At 43.3% G+C, this 19,167-nt stretch overlaps 1 protein-coding gene across 4 annotated transcripts; it reads right to left on the minus strand.

The window, feature by feature from the left end:
• Nucleotides 1–7,941: 7,941 nt before the first annotated feature.
• On the minus strand, nt 7,942–17,920 carry OSER1 (oxidative stress responsive serine rich 1). Of its 4 annotated transcripts, none has more exons than XM_043883816.1 (5): nt 17,654–17,842; nt 15,691–15,799; nt 13,865–13,978; nt 10,876–10,989; nt 7,942–8,768 (listed from the first exon to the last, which is right to left on the minus strand). In XM_043883816.1, exons 3-5 carry the CDS (start codon nt 13,939–13,941, stop codon nt 8,084–8,086), a joined length of 876 nt encoding a protein of 291 aa, XP_043739751.1. In that variant the 5' UTR covers nt 13,942–13,978; nt 15,691–15,799; nt 17,654–17,842; the 3' UTR covers nt 7,942–8,083. The 4 variants fall into 4 exon arrangements, with proteins under 4 accessions (XP_043739751.1, XP_043739752.1, XP_043739750.1 ...); XM_043883817.1 differs by lacking the exon at nt 17,654–17,842 and adding an exon at nt 16,513–16,697; XM_043883815.1 differs by lacking the exon at nt 15,691–15,799 and having other exon boundaries at nt 17,654–17,920.
• Nucleotides 17,921–19,167: the final 1,247 nt, after the last annotated feature.

Genomic DNA, 19,167 nt, shown 5'->3' on the forward strand with positions numbered 1-19,167 from the left:
CGCCCCCCTCCAATCCTACCCTCCTCCTGGGATGGAAAGGTCAGTGTTGCCCTAACAAGGCCATTGGATCTCAGAGGCTGCTCCCAAAATAACCCCCAGGCCAGCCCAGCCTCCTTCAAAGCGGGAGGGGTGTTTCAAACTGGGCTAGTGCTTCAGACTCCGGGAGTGGCTGGAGGGATGAGGAAGGGAAGCTGAGAGCGAAGTGTGGGTAGCAGGGGCGATCGGGCGGCTTTTCTTCTCTTGGGTAAAGAAGAGCTCCCTTCCACCTTCCCTGTCCCTTGAGCGTCCAGCAGGGTGGGGAGAGGAAGACCTAGTCCTGAAACACTTTCAAATCCCCCTGAGTGTAGAAGCTGGCGAACCTCAGCCCCAGCACCACTCACATGCCCCGACAGGACCCGGGGCTATCAGAGCATCGCTGCCAACCCCATAAAAGAATCTGGTGACCTAAAGAGAAAGGAACGGGCATGGGGTCACATATGCTTTTGAAAGTGGAGGAGGGAACTCGGGAGGAAAGGTGAAGTTCTGGAAACAGAGTGGGGAAGATAAAGTAGATCTAAGACAGCCCCAGTTCCGTCCCTGCCCCCGCACCCTGGGAAAACCCCGGGAAGAGCCCCGTGCAAGAAGCATCATCTGGATCACTCCCTTTCTCTCTTCTCAAGGGTGAGGAGCCCGCCCTCTGCTCTCTAGTTCTGACCCTGCATGACTGGTTTTATTGCCAGGAGATCCTCTAGAAATACTCAAGGATCATGGTTTTTTTTTTTTTTTTTTAATTCTCTTTCCAAACTCTCTTTTGCTGTGCTCTCCTAACAGCCTGGGAGGCCATATTTCAGAAAGCTCCTAGGGCAAGGTCAAGAGCAAAGGGGCTGACCAGCCCTCGGGTTCCCACCGAACTCCAGGAAAAGGTACAAAGAAATCTCCATGGTGAGAGGCGGTGGCCAAGACCAAGGGATGGAAATTTCAGACTTCTCTGGTGGTCCAGTGGTTAAGAATCCGCCTGCCAGTGCAGGAGACACAGGTTCGATCCCTGGTTCCCTAAGATCCCACATGCCCTGGAGCAGCTAAGCCCACGAGACACAGCTACTGAGCCTGAGCGCCTAGAGCCCATGCTCCGCAACTCAAGAAGCCACCGCAACGAGAAGCCCGATCACCGCAACTTGAGCAAAGCCCTCGAGCAGAGACAGAGACCCAGTGCAGCCAAAAATAATAAATAAATACAAGATTTAGGGTTTTGTTTTTAAAAAATGGAAATCCCAACTGAATCCAGGGTTAATAGGAACACAGTAATTCCGTGAAAGATAGGAGCCGCCAAGCACAGGAAGCTGTGTGTACGTGTGTGTCTGTGTGTGTGAGAAAGATGGGGGGGTTGGCAGTGAGGAGGATAGAAATCACACACATACACAAAAAGCCCAGAAGGCACTTGAGAACATTCAACTATTATTATCTGACTTCAAACTGACTTGTCATACTCTGAATCCCATGATGACTTAGGCCACTTCAAGTCACCACCAAAGATGTGTTCTTGTTTAGGAAATGGATAGACAAGCCTCTCTCCCTTCACCCTTAGCTGATCCTGGTTCTTATCGCCGCTTGGTTCCTTCCTTCTTCAGTACCCTGCCTTAAAAAACCCTTTTCTGCCCACATTTTACCCCCCGATAGAAACACCCAGCCTCGGAGCTCTTTGCCAAGCAGACATGCAGCAAAAAGCAGTAGATAAAGACTGTCTCGTCTGGGTTTTGACTCACCCCAGCCCCCTGCCCTGAAGGTTGCCTGACAGCCTGCTCGTCCGGCTCACTGCAGAGACCACCTCAGTGCTGGCCCCATAGAACTCTGCTGTTGCCACTTCTGACCAACCCTGGAAAGCCACGCGTTCTTTCCACCTCTGCTCTCCAGGGGAGAGGAAAGAGCATCTCCAAATGGAAGCCAGAGGACTCTGAGTTCAACACCCTTTGTAGTTTAAACGCCAGGCAAATCGGCATAATCCGGTTCTAAGGCTGGGTAGCTGGCTGCGGTGTCCTAGCAAGCTGTTCCAAGTGTAGCAACTCTTCATCCATAAGCCTCTCTACAGCGGTTCCCTCCCAAGGGTGGGGACACGTAAGAATCACCTGTGCAACTTAAAAACGTGAACAGATTCTGGAATCCCACCCCCTCCCCAACCTACTGGATTGTCCTGGGAGAAGGCTCCGGCACTTGCATTCTTTTTAAAATCTCCTTGGACAAATCTGACTCTCATTCCCGGGAAAGAATCACTGTAGGTTTTCAATTAAGAGACAGTTTCTTAATAATGTACAGATCCATGCCCTTACTTACTCACCATCTGTTGTGTAGGGTAGATAGCCACAGAGCTAGATTTGTGTTCAGATCCTAGTTCTGGCCCTCACAAGCTGTGTGGCTTTGGACTAATTGTTAATTTCTCTAAGTCACAAATTCTTTGTCTGCAAAAGGACCTATCTCAAAGGATTCTCCGGAGAAGAAAATGGCAACCCACTCCAGTACTATTGCCTGGAAAATCCCATGGATGGAGGAGCCTGGTGGGCTGCAGTCTATGGGATCGCACAGAGTCGGACACAACTGAAGTGACTTAGTAGCAGCAGCAGCATAGGATTCTCAGGGTTTTTTTTTTTTTTAATAATTTATTTTTTAATTGAAGGATAATTGATTTACAGAATTTTGTTGTTTTCTGCCAAATACCAACATGGATCAGCCATAGGTATACATATGTCCCCTCCCTCTTGAACATCGCTCCCAAGGATTCTGGTTCAAGGATAATAGTATCTACCTTATATGGCTGGATGAGGATTAAGTGAGTTAATGGTGTAAAAAGACTTGTGCACACATGCTAAGTCACTTCAGTCATGTCTGACTCTTTGTGACCCTATGGACCATAGCCCACCAGGCTCCTCTGTCCATGGGATTCTCCAGGCAAGAACACTGGAGTGGGTTGCTGTATCCTCCTCCAGAGGATCTTCCCAACCCAAGGAAGTCTGCCTTGGGTCTCTTATCTCTACATGCATTGGCAAACAGTTTCTTAACCACTAGCGCCACCTGTGGAAGCCTGTAAAATGGCTCAGAAGACACTAAATACCTAATAAAGGTTTGCTATTATTAATATTACCCTCACACGAGAGGTTGCTTTTCACAACCTAAATGTCCATCGACAAGTGAATGGATAAAGAAGATGTGGTACATATGCACAAGGGAATACTACTCAGCCATAAAAAGAATGAAATAATGTCATTTGAGGCAACATTGATGAACCTAGAAATTATCACTTAGTAAGTGAAGTAGGTCAGAAAGAGAAAGACAAATACCACATGTTATCACTTATGTGTGGAATCTAAAATATGACAAAAAATGAAGTTATCTATGAAACAGAAACAGACTCACAGACATAGAGAATAAACTCATGGTTGTCAAGGTAGCAGGCAGGGTGAGGGAGGGATGCGGTGGGAGTTTGAGATTAGCAGATGCAGACTATTATATATAGAGTGGATAAGAAACAAGGTCCTACTGTAGCACAGGGAACTATATTCAATATTCTGTGATGGACCATAATGGAAAAGAATATGACAAAGAATGCATGTGTACATATAACTGAATCACTGCGCTGTAAGGCAGAAATTAACACAATGTTGTAAATCAACTATACTTGAATAAAATAAAATAAATTTAAAAAAATAAGTTGCTTTTCATACTATCATGCTTAATAAAATTATTACCAAAGGGAAGAATCACCCCCTAAATACTAAGTACCTTAACAATGAAGCACTCCTTACTCTTCCCAATAGGTATTTACTCAACATTGCCCTGTGGTTTTCCCCTTTTCAAACTGATAAATTATATTATTGGCAAAGGGACACTGATTTCTTGACAGTTTAAGTGAGGACTTCTCTGGCGGTCCAGTAAAGATGCTGCACTTCCAACGCAGGGAGCACGGGATCAATCCCTGGTCGGGAAACTAAGATCCCACAGGCCGTGCAGCACAGCCAGAAGTTTCAGTAAATTTTTTGCCAAATTTGGTACCGGATTTACCTGACCAGCCCTCACTTCTTTGCCTCTCCCTTTAAACCAGTGCGTTTCAGGGAAAGGGAGACCCCTTGTGGCCATATGTGCATTACAACAGATTTTTCTTAGAAAAACCAAGTTCTACATTTGAAACGTATACTAAACTTGGAACGAATTTTAAACTGCTTTTAAACGTAGCTATCCCATTCTCTCTTTTTTGCAGGTTTTTCTCACTCCACCGGGTTGTTCTTTGGTCAGAAGGCGCAGTCACTTGCTTCCCTTGTCTCCTTCTCAACTTCTCTAGCATGACTGCTTCCTAGGGAGGGAGGAGAGGAAGGGACTAAAAATCCAGAACAGAGAGAAGGAATGCACACAGAAATCTACTCGGGTCTCACGTTCCTTCTCAGCACCGAAGACTTAGTTAAAGAAGCCTCACCTCCCCAGACAAGTGATCTGGCTGGGTTACGTGCCTTCCCACACGCTGACTCCTTCCCCCACCTATGAGCTGTCTGAAGCAAAAACTATCTTCATTCCAAAAAAAAAAAAAGCCCAGCACCCGCACAAACTACGTGCCCTCATCTTTCCTTCTGATTTGGCAGCTGACAACTCCCGTCTTGAGATGCTTTTTCACTCTACTCCTAGGGCTTGTCTCTTGGTTCTGTCCTGCCTCATTGGCTGCTCCCACACAAGTCTTCTGCAGGTTCTTCCTCATTGCCCTGAGCTCTAGACTTTGGAAATTGGCCCAGAGCTTGGTCCTCTTACTGTATACCTACATTTACTCTTTAGGTGATCTCCTTTGGTAGTAGAGTTTTCAGTAACACCCACACCCTGATGGCTCCTAACCTTGGATCTCCAACCTGTCCCGCTCCTGATCTTCAGTTGCATATCCAACCACCGACTCAGCATCTCTACATGATATCAAAACCAAACTCCCAAAGTCTCCTCCCAAATCTGCTCCTCCAGCCACCTCCCACTGTATTAAACCTTGGGAATCATCCTTAATTTCAATCCTTCCCTCACACCTTATGTGCACACATGCTAAATTGCTTCAGTCGTGTCTGACTCTTTGAGACCCTATGGACTTAAGTCTGCCAGGCGCTTCTGTTCATGGGATTTCCCAGACAAGAATACTGGAGTGGGTTACCATTCCCTCCTCCAGGGGATCTTCCTGACTTAGGGATCAAAGCCATGTCTCTTATGTCGCCTGCATTGGCAGGTGGGTTCTTTACACTGAACTTCTCTGGTGGCTCAGATGCTGAAGGATCCGCCTGTAATGCAGGAGACCTGAGTTTGATTCTGGGTTGGGAAGATCCCCGAAGGCAACGGCAGCCCACTCCAGTATTCTTTCCTGGAGAACCCCCATGGACAGAGGAGCCTGGCGGGTTACAGACCAGGGGGTCGCAGAGTTAGACATGACTGAGCGACTTTCATTCACTCACTCTTTACCACAAGCACCCCCTGAGAAGCCCATATCCTCATATCCATCACACCTTATATCCATCAGCAAATCCCTTTAGCTCGACCTTCAAAATAATTCCAGAATAGATCTTCTCTCCTGCACTGCCAAGGGTCCGAGCCACTTGAAACCATTGTCTGATTCACTGCAGTAGCCTCCTGACTGCCTCCTTCCTTTCCATTTCCTAGCTCCCCTTAGTCTACAGAGCAGCCAGTGCTCTTTATAAAAGGCAAGTCTGACGTCTCTCCTGTCCTCCAAACCCTCTCAAAGGCTCCCTTGTCTCCTCACAAATCAGCCTTTAAAACGGCCCACGAGTATCCATGATCTGCCTGTGACCCATGCTTCTGTGACCTCACCTGCTTCAAGGAATGCTGCCAGGAATGCTCTTCCCCCAAATAGCCACATGGCTCACTCTTGTTATCTTCAGGTCTCAGCTCAAATGTCACCTCCTCACAGAAGCTTCTCTGACTACCCCAAGTGAAACAGCAACCCCTCTCCCTGCCCTAGCCTTTGCTGTCTCCTAATCCTTCTCTCTCCATAGCATCTTCTCCACCAAGGATAAAATGATGTCCTATTCCCAGCACCTAGTATAGCATGACTGTGTGGTCAGCACTCAGTAAAGATTTCTTGAATGAATGTTCAATGAAGTTACACGTCAGGATGCTACTTTCCAAAACATCAGAGTAAAAATCCCTCAAACCACAATTTGAATGTCTTCCAAAATACATGTGACAAACATTGGTCCCGTAAGTTGGACTTACAAATGGTTAACTGTTCCAATTAGGGACACATATTAAAGCTGGCCCAACTGGGTTTTGAGTGGCGTGATCTTGGACTTCCAAGATTTACGTTTAAAGGAAGATTCTGAGATGTAAATCTTACAACTCGTTCCTGCAAATCTGGGGTTGCCAAGCTTTTGTCCAAGTGTGGATTTCTCCAACAGGTTACTCAGCCATTGGAACTTGGTCCTTTTCAGTTCTGACTCTCCTAACAACTCAAAAAAAGAAGCGGTCATCACTCACCCTTCTCCTGTGACTGTTAATATACAGAATTAATAATTGGACTGCTGCTTTGAAAAGCAAACTAAAACCTTAAAAGACTTAACAGACTTAGGAACTATTTTAATTCAAGTAACACATTCAGCTCAATTTGCTCCACTTCTTTCTAGTAAAGCAAAACGCTAGCTGTGTTAAGTTGGGGAGTGGGTAGGGGGAGGGGCCATAGGTGCCTTTATAACCTGAAGCACTAATGGCCTAGATTCAGTTCAGTTGGTTAGTTGTGTCCAACTCTTTGCGACCCCGTGGACTGCAGCATGCCAGGCTTCCCTGTCCCATAACCAACTTCTGGAGCTTGCTCAAACTCATGCCCATCGAGTCAGTGATGCCATCCAACCATCTCATCCTCTGTTGTCCCCTTCTTTCCTCCTGCCTTTGATCTTTTCCAGCATCAGGGTCTTTTCCAATGAGTCAGTTTTTCGTTATCAGGTAGCCAAAGTATTGGAGTTTCAGCTTAAGCATCAGTCCTTCCAATGAATATTGGAGTATATTCATTGGATATATTCAATTAGAGAAGGGAATGGCAAACCAGTACTCTTGCCTTATATGGCCGTATGTAAAATTCACTTTGGAACCACCCGGGAAAGAGAGAGTTCTTCCTCCAGTGGAAACTGGGGACAGACTTTTGTACCAAACTTTGGAGGAGCAGTGGCCTGGTCGGCCTTTAATTACACGACATGGTCTACGGCCATACCACCCTGAACGCACCCGATCTCGTCTAATTACAGGACATGGCATGGATAAAATTCTCTTTGGGGCCTGCTGGGGTAGGAGGGCAGTGCAAAGAGATACTGTCCATCCAGAACATTTGAAACTGAGGTATGAGATCTATACTGCAAGTGACTGAAACATACCATATATACCAGAATGCTAGAGATGGAGCAGATACACAGCAATGTCAAACATCACACCCGTCTCCCGCAATGAAGCAGCTCACTCCAAGCTGCTTCTCATGTAAGAAATTTTATGTGATGTGTCTCAGGGTGAATAGCACCACCAGGGGTCTGCTTGGTGATGGTTAATGATTCTCTCAAACAATATAGGGCAGGCCAGCCAGTTTATTTATATTGAATCTAAACCTTAGATCTCTGGCTTAACAGTAACATAAGAAACCTTTAAAGACACAATAAATCTCATGTAAATCAGATGATTTAAACCAGTTGTGTAACTTCTAATACTGCTGGGCTGGCAACTACAGCATGACACATATTCAGTCCAGTTACAAAACCACATTTCATTTTCCTTGGCACCCAAATCTTACACACATTTGAAAAATGCACTGTTTTTTCAAAGGCTTTCACCATAAACCCACTGCTACCAGTCAAGCAATGACCGTTTGTTCATCCCCCAGGGACATTTCTAAATGATCTGCTCACTTTGGTGGGTATGTAAGAACTCAGAAAGTTTAAAGAACGAAGATTAACTGACTGAGATGCCAAGAAAAGTTTTTATTGCAAGCACAGTGAGCAGAAGGAGATGTCTTCTCACACAAAGTAGCTGCAAGGTCTGCTGTTAACTAACTCTCTGACAACCCTTCATTGGTTAAAGCATAGGAAGGAGATTCTCACTCTCAGGTGTACATCATTTCTGCCATGTGGGACATCTTCTTGGGGATATACAAGTAATATTCCATGTAGCCCGACAGGTCCTCAATGGTCACGTCATCCACATAGACACGAGCCTGCTCAGAACAGGAACGGGGAGAGCCAGACAGAGTTCTCGTGTGAAGCGACTGGGAGTAGTCCTCCAGTGTGGATCTTCGCTCTGGGGCCAAGGGGGGGACATTCTGCAGGCCTGAGAAGGAGTACACCTCCATGTCCTGCCACCTCGTACACTGGCACTCCTGGCCTACGCATGCACATGGCCTGCCCAGGTTTAGCTTGGAAACCGATTGAAAGTCAGAGAGATCACTGGCCTGGAGACTTGCTTGGGAGACTTGGGGCGCATCAGAGGAATCTTCCTCCTTACTCTCTGATGGGAGCCTTGGAACCGAAGTTCTCAAAGGCTCAGCAACCGCCCCTGTGTGATTAGTATCGAGAGAAGTTGAGCATTCTCCTGCATTGAACTCTTTAGGGGTTGGAATTCCCAGCCCACTGCTGCCATCAGGGGAGTCAGTCTGGCTTTTGTGCTTGAGCTGGCTGCTGGAAGAAGCTATTGTACTGCAATGTATGAACTTTGGAGGATGAAGGACAGGAGACTTGGAACGGCGTCGACGCTGGGTTCTCACTGCTCCTCGTGAAGACTTCCTAGTAGACCTAAGAGGAAAAAACACACAAGAGGATGTTAGGATACAGAGTTCTTCTAAAGAGATCCTTTAACATGGTTGGGAAATTGCCATCTCTCTGGTGATTGAGTGGAAGTAAGTTCTCCCCAAAGACGTGTACCCACTTCCATTGTCAAGCTGCCTGAGTCTGTGCATCTCAAAAACTCCAACACACCCTTACTACAGGACTGGTAAAGGGTAGTTTTAAGTCACATTTCTCTGACCAAACATTTGGTGCAGAAGACCTGTCTGCCCTGTCCCAACCCTTGGCTTAGGAACCTCTGACCAGTGGTCTGGGGAAGCACCTTGCACAGACAACTTAGAAAAACCTCAGTGCTGGGCTGCATGCTCTGAACAAGGCAGTGTCAGTACCATCGCGGGGGGCGCTAATGCTACAAACAGTCACTCGATCGACAGAACGACAGATTTAGAATTCATTTCTATCACTGGAAACAGCTGAAAAACAGATTTAGATACTCTCAAGTTTTCAGATATTGGGAATTATCAGGCACATTATGTAATTTTTATAAAAAGTCTTTAATAAGAATTGTGCAAAGAGAAAAAGGCTCAAAATTGCCAAGCAAATCTGAAAGAGATAATGGCCGAGCAATTTTCTAAATTGATGCAAAAGAATCTACAAACACAAGAAGCACACGCTAAAGCAGGACAACCAATTGGAGAATACCAAAAACAACAGGAACATCTTAAAAGCAGCTAGAGACTAGATGGATTATTGCCAAAAGAAGAAAAATTAAGTCTGAAAGTAGGCTTTGCAACAACAACATGGAAGCCAGAAGACAATACCTTCAAGTGCTAAGAGAAAACAGCTGTCAACTAGGACCATGATTTCAGGTATATTAAATCAGGTATAACTTTCAAGAAAAAGGATGAAATACAGACATTTTCAGAGAAACATTCTATATGGACAACTAACAGAGAGCCCCCTCCCCTTTTTAACCTAAATAACAGACTTCTTTAGGAAGACACTGATGCTACATGGAAGGTCTGATGCCACAATGGTGAGAGTAAAGAAAGTGTACATGAGATGAATCTAAACAAACACTCTCTAATTTAAATAAAATGAAGTAGGGTAAATAAAACTGAACTGGTAAGACAAAAAATGAGTGACAGAACTAAAGTACCAGGCCATCACATCGCAGAAGGAGACTGGAGCAAAAGAGTTCTGAGGAGGAGGGCTAAGAGAAACAAAAGTATGTAATTTCCAAACCAATGAAAGGAAAACTGGTATGGAGAAGAACAAACATATTTCAAACAATTTTTTAAATGGGGAGAAGAGGGAAGGTGAGAATAAAAGAAAGAAAAAAGAAAAAGCAGGACAAACAGTATAAAAGAACAGAACAAATCCAAATATATCAATAATCAAAATAAATGTAAGTTTAAAAAAAAAGATTATCAGACTGAGTAAAATTAAATAAGCCATACATATTTATATCAGACACACCAAAAATTCTGAAACACAAAATGGTTGAAAATAAAATAGAAAAAGATACACTAGGCAAATACTAAAAGACAACTGTATTAGTTTTATCAACTCCAGACAAAACAGACTTTATGACAAAAGCCATTATGGGGGATTAAGAAGGTCACTAAATACAGTAAAAGTCTCAATTCATCAGGAAGAAAACATTCTAAACTGGCATGAACTTAGCCTATAAACAAAACAGCTTCAAAACAATAAAGCAAAAATATAGAACTTACAGGGAAAATAAACAAATGTACTCCAGTGGGGGACAGTTCAACAAACCCTCAATTATTAATAGGCCAAGCTAACAACAACAAAAATTACTTGAAAAAAGATCCTGTAAATAAGACATTTAAAAGCTTACTTTAATGGACATTTATAAAACCTAAGAATGATTAGAGGAGAGCCATTCTTCTCAAACACACATAGAACATTTATAAAAACTGACTACGGACCAGGCCATACAGCAAATTCACAATGAGAAGAAAGGTTCTTCTTTAATGGTGCATCTTGGGTTCTGTATCGTAAGACATTCTCTTTTGAATTTTCAGGAAAGAAAATCCAGTAATACGTCAAGGTGCTGGGATAAAAACCATCTGCACTGAGAAGTTCTTACCCATGCCAACTGTCTTTAGATGCACACACGGTCTTAGGTTTGGTATCCTCTGCTGCTGCTCTGACTGACGCTCTGACACTTGTGCCTTCTCCAACAGACAGAGATGCTATGGACCTGAAGACAAGAACAGAGTTTACTGCTTAGAAAACCACGCCAGGAGAACACACTGCTCTCACCAACCCAAATGCAACTTGTGTTAATACCTTTATTGCCTTTGCTGTTTGCTTTTCTCAAGAATTGCTCAGCTTTTACTGTAAACTGTCCTCCAAAACCAAATTTGGAGGATCCCTAAGAGTTCACAGTTGCAAAATCGTAAGCCAAAGAATGACTCTTAAGTATAACCAGCAGTCGGATATAAATAGACTGTTTATCTGGGGCAGATCAGGCCTTATGTCCAGGGAGAATGCTAATGACACTGACCACTTATTTTATGTGGGCAAAACAGAGCTGTGGAAACTAAGTTCAGGAGGATAAACTTCAGGAAACTCAATCTAACATTGGGAGACTCAATCTAAATGAATCCTTTTTCAAATACTATACAACTTATACAAAAATATTCTGATTTTTACAACCAATAAACCTGAAATATTACTCAGTTAAACCTCTGCAGTTTAAAACTACACAAGTAACGTGGGTTCTCAGTAAAGAAGATGAAAAAATTTAAAAGAGAAAAGAATCAACTCTAATTTCACAATCCAGAGATCAACATTAACATCAAATTCTTCTGGACTTTTTCAATATACACACACACACACACACACACACGTACACAGGGCTCCTACTATACATGCTGTGGTACTGACAAATATCCTATAGAAAGAGACAGTCTACTAAGTCAAAAGATGTTCACTCACTGAAATATAATTTAAAAGCTGGCAATAACTAAATTGTAATTTCTGTCTAATAACAGAAAATACCATACTATATAAAATTACTGTCATTCGGTATACAATGGGATATTAGGAATTTATTAAAAATTAAGTGTACAAAGAACTTTTAATGACATGGGAGAATGCTTATAATATTAAGGGAAAACAGCATGGATGAATACCTGTACATATATTATGATTTCGACTGTGTAAAGAAAGTGATATTACAGATGATTTAGATAGTAACAGTGGTAATGGTAAGTTGTGATTTTTACTTTTTTATCCATTTTATGATTTATACATAACAAGCATGTATTATGCTAAATATATATATACAGTCTGAAAAAAAGGACTATATTGTTTTGCAATTAAATATACAGAGTCTATCCTGATAAGACAAATACCATTAGAAACCAAAACCCGTTCAACAGGATCATACTAAATTCCTTGGCAAGGCTTGGTTAGTTTATGAGTCAGTACCTCACATGTTCCGTTTGTAAATCAGCAACAATTCCAAACCACCAACTAGGACTGTCTGATACACTATGCAAGCCGCATTCTGCTTAGTCACAGTAATGACTCACCCCACGTACCCTTACTTGGTTTTCTCAGATGTTCTCCACTGCTCCTTCTCTTTATAATTTTACACATAGTAGACTGCAAGCTATGAACAAATAATATCGGACCATAAACTGTACATAAACTGTATTTTGAAAGATTTTATGTTCCAAGTAATTTTTAGGGGCACAGAAATAGCTTAATTTTATGTTCCAAGGAAAATAACCAGGAAAAAAGTCTGCGTATCAAGAGCTAAGTAAATTTATACACTAAGGGATTTACGTATACCTGTGCATTTATAAGTATTTTCCTGATTAAAAGCTGCATGTCTATACCAGAAATCACACCATGACTCAAGTCAGGAACTACGTGTTCTTCTGCTTCCCCAAATAGCAAGTACTAATCAATTCTAACAGCAAGATGACTGTATTGGCAAAATCACTAGGAGAAGATACTTATTTGCAGTATCATGGAAACGAATGTCAGCACCTGTAACAGCTACTGTGCAAATCTATGAGCATAAATTTTCTCATTTGGTAGGCCAAAAACAGTATTAGCAATAGGCAGACAGCTGTAACAACTAACATCTATTTAATTTTACTATGTGCCAGGTACTGAATGCATTTCTTCATGTTGTCTTCAAGGTACCATAAAAAGGAATGGTTAAGAGCAGAGGTTCTGGAGAAAAATTATCTGGGTTCAAATTCTGGCTCTACCACGTCTTACCAATGTGACCTTTTACAAGACAATTCATCTGTAGCTCCTCTGTAAACTATACAGTATACTCTGTGCTGTCTATCTTCTAAGTTGGTAGTGAGGATTAGATGATATGTACAGAGTACTTCAGTCAGTGTTGAGGGCATAGTAAAATGAGTAATAAATTTTAATAGTCATTATTGCGTCTTGCTGAGTGTTGGGTTTCCATTCATGAAATGAAATATTGTTATATCCATTAAAATTTAAGATATCTTCTGGCCTGGGGCAAAGAATGGGGATGAAGAGTCCTGTATAAAACATTCTGCAAAGGGTGAAATATTAACATTCAGACAGCAGCTGGTCTGCAGGTGCTCTAATTAGTTTGGCCAAAGGGTCCAAGACTATTGATCTCAGTGACAGAACCCTAATGAATAGAGGTTTCCATAGTGATAGGCTCCGCGATCAGAGCCCATGAAATCGACAATGTCTGCAGAGATTCCTATTGAACCAACTCACTTTCAGTGAAAAATACTGTGATTCCCTAGAGGAGTAGGAGGAACTCTCTGTTGCGACACTGACTGCTAATGTGTGATTAAAAAGAGGCAGGGGGCAGGGAAAGCGGTACTCTTCCAAAGTTAAGGATAATTCCCAACCTTGGAATACAAATGAGCAGCTACTTCTCAAAATTTAACAGAAGAGTTTCTTTTAGAACAATGTTATACAGAATTTGGTAAAATATCACACTATTAACATTTTATACTTCCTACAAATAAAAAGAAACTTTAGAAGAGAAAGAGCTCCCCTGAGGAAATGTCTATTTAAATCGAGTAAACAATTCCCCAATAATATACTTCATATTTAATTACCCTGATGCATCCACTCTTAGTTTCTTGAAAGCAGTTTGTAGACTCTCCTCCTCTCCATCCTTGGCTTCCGATTTCATTGTGAAAGTTTTTATACTACGGATGTTCCCGTTAATACTAAAAAAAAGAAAATAAAAATTAAATGAGCAAAGTGGAAACAGGTTAAAATCTGTATTCCTGATACTACCATTGCTTCTTAGTGGGATAAAGTGCAAATTTCTATTTCTAAAAGGAAGTTTCAATGATTAGGAAACTGCAGGTTTTATTTAAGAGGAGACAAATGAAATGATACAGAAAACATGTGTTTATTATGATGGTATTTAAATTGTCCAAATACTTGATGCCAATACTCTGTTTCACAGTTTTGGAAATTAGATCACATTACCTAAAATCTGTGTTTCAGTATACTTTTTAACAAGAAGGGAAATCTTTCCAGTTGTAGAAGTCTAGAAACCTACAGAAAAGATGATCATTGCATTGGAAATAAAAGGGAAAAGTTTAGCCTACAAGACTCTGATCTTTAAAACGCTACTCTTAAAAAGTGTATATATGTATATGCAAACATTCACTTTCCTGTGTACTTGAAACTAATACAATATTGTAAATCAACTATATATACTTCAACAAAAATTTTTAAACAACAAAAAAACCCGCTATTTTTTGTCTCATCTAACTCTAAACATTTCAGATAAGAGTAACTACATGACACATGACAGCATTTCTCTAAGGCAATCCTGAAGCAGTTATCAATATTTATACTTGTATTAATATTCACACAGATAGGTATCAAGTTGTTACCACTATCAAGGCAGGATTACAAACATGTTTCAGTGATATTGACTACTCCGCACACATCTATAAGATTGATACCTTTGCTTTCTTTAGCTTCTAATACTTTCTCACAAAAATAGATGAACTATACTTGTAACTCAAAATCTTAAAGGTAGCTAAAAAGATAGGAAGTAAAGGAAAAAATTGAAATTGTTCTACAGATAAGCCTTTAAATGATCTCCACCTAATCAACTAGTTTGATTAACCAAAGTTCTCCGTTTCTCCCACCCCGATTTTTATATTTAAACCAAAAAGGTGGGGGGGGGGGGGGGGGAGACGAACCAAAACAACAAGATACAATAGAGAAGTTAATCAATTCATTGACTCTAATCTCACCGTTTTTTTTTGTTTTTTTTTTACTTTTAGGGTAAAAAATTTCCTGATACCAAATCCGGAATGAAAAACACATGAGTTTCTATAAACATATTACTGGAAATCAGAAAGAAAAAAGTAAAACAAAAAAATAATAAAATGAGGAATTTTTTTAAGCATTCACCTTCTCTATTTCTAACCTGCTACCCCATCCCCCCACCCCCACCCCTCCTTGGGCACTCTCCCAGTGAGCAGTGCCTGGATCCTTGGAGCCTCTTTGATTCTATATCTCCTCATTTCTCAGGGGTGGGTTTGATGTTATTGTGAGATCTCTAATATTCTAAAGGTCAGAGTGTCATGATATGTTTGATAATGTAACCGTGCAGTACCAGAGGCAGAATTAGGAAGCAAGGAATCAAGACTATTTGTTTTATTTATGTATAAAAGGTATTTTAGGTAGACTTCTCTGAGAACATTGAAAACAGTCTCAAAAGAATTCATCTAGTTTTCACCTCAACTTCTTAAAACAAAATACTGAAATACATTCCCCACATATATTTTGCTGGTTTATTTAACCAGAAGAAACGTGTCGATTCCGTATTTCACTAGCTCCTAATTCAGTTCTAGATTTAGAGGAGGCTCCTCTCCCAGATACACAATAACGTCCTATATATATATATATGTACCTGGGGAAAGGGGTGACCAAAGATCAGATATTCTCTTATTTTTGAAGCTCCACAGCATCTAAAACGGTGCTATCTGTAGGCTGTAAACAAATTCCTCCTGCTGGCAGAACTAAAATAAAGTTTTTATTTATTAGTTTTCCTCAATTACTTTATGACCAGTCAAACACTGGCCCTCACAGACAGACATCATCTGAACCAGTCTCCCCACTCCTGTGGACCCCACACAATCCCTCTTCTGGATCAGCACACATCACATCTACATATGCATTCGGGCAGAAATCCATTCCTTACACAAATATTGACAGAATCACTACGATGTACTTTTAGCACTAGTCTGGATGCTTAGGCGTCTAAGTGTGAACCTGACACCAGGACTATGAACCCCATTCCTGACACCAGGACTATGAACCCCATTCCTGCCCTAACACTGTGCTAGGATGTTTTGCACTCATATAAAGCTTTTAACTATACAGGGCTAACTTAATATACTGTAGGTGACCTCCAGATGTTAATACAAACTCCACTAATATTCTTACTGACACAGTAAAAGATCCATCATTTACAAACCAAAACAGGCCAGAATAAGACTGGCTACTGACTAAAACTCTAGGAATGAAGTTCCATCTACTATTTTCAGACTTCGAGCATTTTGATTACTCATCTTTTTCTTCAGTTAAATTAACCCAGAGCAAAGGTGAATCTCAGGTATGATCTTAACAGCTAAATAGTAGCGTGTTTGTAATTTTAAAAGGCTTTACCATGCTCCTCCCTCTTCCCATTCACTCAAATCAAGAGCTGCACAACCAACTCTGGGGATCTTACACTTGATTTATCTTCATTAAGTTTGTGGGAGGCGTTCTTGCCGATTTTTACTGTACTATCTTCTTGAAATTGAACAATCCCCGCAAAGGTCAAACTTTTAAAGTTACTTTAAGTCAAATCACACGGGGATTCGGAGTTTCCCTTAACCTTTCAAAAAAACAAAAACACAAAATTCTTCTAAGTTCCTTCATCAAAAGGGCAAATTCCTGAATTTTCTCTGACTTTAAACGAAGAGTAGATCTCAGAATATTATTTATATCTTGCAGTTTTAACCAAGCCCACTTAACAACCACAAGCCTAGGTCCAAATTTCCCGGACCCTGAAAAGACCTGAGAACGATCAATAAAGGATCCACGCGTAAGCGTGTCATCACAATGTTAAATAAAGCTTTTAGAAAATTTCCCAGCCCAGCAGGAAGCGTGGAGTCCGGGAAAAGAAAATCCTGTCCAGCAACTCTGAAAGACGCAAACAAGACGAAGTTGCAACAATCGGCCGTTCACGTCTCTCTCTACCCACTCAACTTCTACACCCTCGGTGCTAGAGCACAACGTTAATTCTTTTCACCCAGAAACTGGGTCGGTGGTTAAACAAGATGGGGTGGGGAAAGGTCAGGGCCTGGGGGGCTTCGGGAAGTGGGAAGCTGTCCGGCGCCCTAACCCGCCCGGGCTCTCCCGCTGCAAAGTTTCCCCTTGAGGATACTCCCCCAGCCAGGATGAGAGGCCTGCGTCGGGCCAAAGGGGTGAAGGATCCAGAAGGAGGCGGGAACAGAGCCGAAGAGGCAGCCAACGAGACTAGGGCTCGGGAACCAGCGGGAAAGGGCGGGAAGGGGCAAAGGGCGGCCGAGGAGAGCGAAAAGGGGAAGCTGTGGACCGGCGGGAGAGGGCGTAGGCACGGGGCGGGGGCCGCGGAGGCGGGAAGGGGCGAGAGAGAAAAGCCTCTGGCAGGGCCAGGCCGTAGTGGCCGAGGGGACGCGGAGAGGCGCAGGCCCGGCCCGGACGGCCCGGCCCAGGCGGCCAGCGCCGGCGGGCGACGCGGCTAGACGTGAGGCGGGAGGGCCCAGAGGAAGACGCCCGTGGCCAGGCCGGGCCGGGAGGCCCAGACGCGGTGACGCGGCGCGTCCGCGTCACGTCAGGATACTCACCTTCTCGCAGCAGGGGCGCTCCGGTAAGCCAGTCCGGTCAGTTTAGAACGTCTCTCCCCGATCGCGGCGCCTGACTGACCCGGATCCAAATCCGCGGAGGGACGACCAGCGCCTCCGAAGTCGCACTGCGCCTGCGTCCCCCAGGCACGCGCCCCGCCCCCTTCTCATTCTCCTCCCATCTCGGGGACTCGGCGACGCGGGAGGCAGCGGCTGCGCAGGCGCCAGGCCATGGCCGCGCGTCTCAAAAGCCTGGCGCCAGCCGCTCACGAAACACGTGCGCCTGACGTCATTTCCTGTTATTCTCTTCACTGGCTCCTCCCTCCGCGAAGGGTTCGCTGGGGCTGGGATTTGGGGGTTTGCCCGCTTCCTCCTTGGTCAGGTGAGTGAGTGGCTGTGCTTCACCAGCCAGTCGCCTCAACTTCGGGTCTCCTGGTGTCTGGAGCCGTACCTGTAGTCGACAAGGCTGCGGGATTCCTCGGGGGTGAGGCCATGATGGTGGGGATCTTCACGGCAATGGACCCCGTCTGAGCGATTGGCAAGAGCCCCCTCGACGCCCGAATTGAACTTCCTGCGACATCTCCAGAACTCCGACGAGAGCCCTCGCCTCCCAAGGAATCTTCTAGGGCTGCAGAGAAAGCAAGGAGCTATTCGACACGGTCAGAACCGTGAACGTGACACCGGAATCGGAACTGAAATGCCTTTGTTTTAGTATATCCCTGTTGTTCGACTTGAGGCAACTCGCTTTAAAATCTCTGGGCCTCAGTTTCTCCCTTCGGACTATTTCAGCGAATCTCGTTTTTTGTTGTTGTTGTTTTGTTTTTGTTTTCCAGGCATGGACTCCTTTGAGAATCTGGAGAGATCTGTAGACCCTGTCGACAGAGAGACGTACATGCATACTAAACTTTGCAAAAAGGTTTGGGCAGGTCACCTAAGTAGGTGATTTTTAGGTATCTTGTCTATTTGTATGACTCATAACAGGCTGAGAAGGGGTGGGCTTCCCCTCAGCTGCCACTCCCTCCAACAGGAAGAGTGGTTCTGCGGAGTTCACTGTACCTCTCCTCACCGCACCCAAACTCCCGTCTGCATCTCTCAGAGCACCTGTCAGCGCTGTATGGGAAAAGATGACTCTCCTCAATAGAATGGGCTAAAGTTGGTCCTTGCCCAACCTTTATGTGAAGTTGTCACCGGAACCAAAACTGGACCCTCCCACTCCCCAATACCTTAGCTATAATCACCTAACTAGATAGGCTGCTGAAAATGTGTATTTAACCTACCTACAGCTAGATCTTGGAAGGCCTGACCTGTGTACAGGTCACTGGATAAGGTGGTTAAAGCCTGCCATGGTTGCTGGGTAAAACATTCTAAATCTCCTTGTTAGTAGGAGAGGCTCAGTAACTGACAACGGATGAAAAAAGCCTGTTAATTTCAAACTTCCAACATCAAGCCGAATAATGCTGATAATGACTGTCCTCCACTATGCAACAGCCATGCACATGTTTGCACATTTAATATTC

The sequence above is a fragment of the Cervus elaphus genome, chromosome 23 (assembly GCF_910594005.1).
Source record: "Cervus elaphus chromosome 23, mCerEla1.1, whole genome shotgun sequence".
In the NCBI taxonomy this organism is placed as follows: Eukaryota; Metazoa; Chordata; class Mammalia; order Artiodactyla; family Cervidae; genus Cervus; species Cervus elaphus.

What these genes read in the sequence shown, in the direction of transcription:
- OSER1 (XM_043883815.1), bottom strand. Translation starts at nt 13,941, where the DNA reads ATGAAATCGGAAGCCAAGGATGGAGAGGAGGAGAGTCTACAAACTGCT. An exon ending in CTAAGAGTGGATGCATCAGG is followed by an intron (nt 10,990 to 13,864) that starts GTAATTAAATAT and finishes TCTTGTCTTCAG; the next exon opens with GTCCATAGCATCTCTGTCTG. An exon ending in TCTAAAGACAGTTGGCATGG is followed by an intron (nt 8,769 to 10,875) that starts GTAAGAACTTCT and finishes TTTTCCTCTTAG; the next exon opens with GTCTACTAGGAAGTCTTCAC.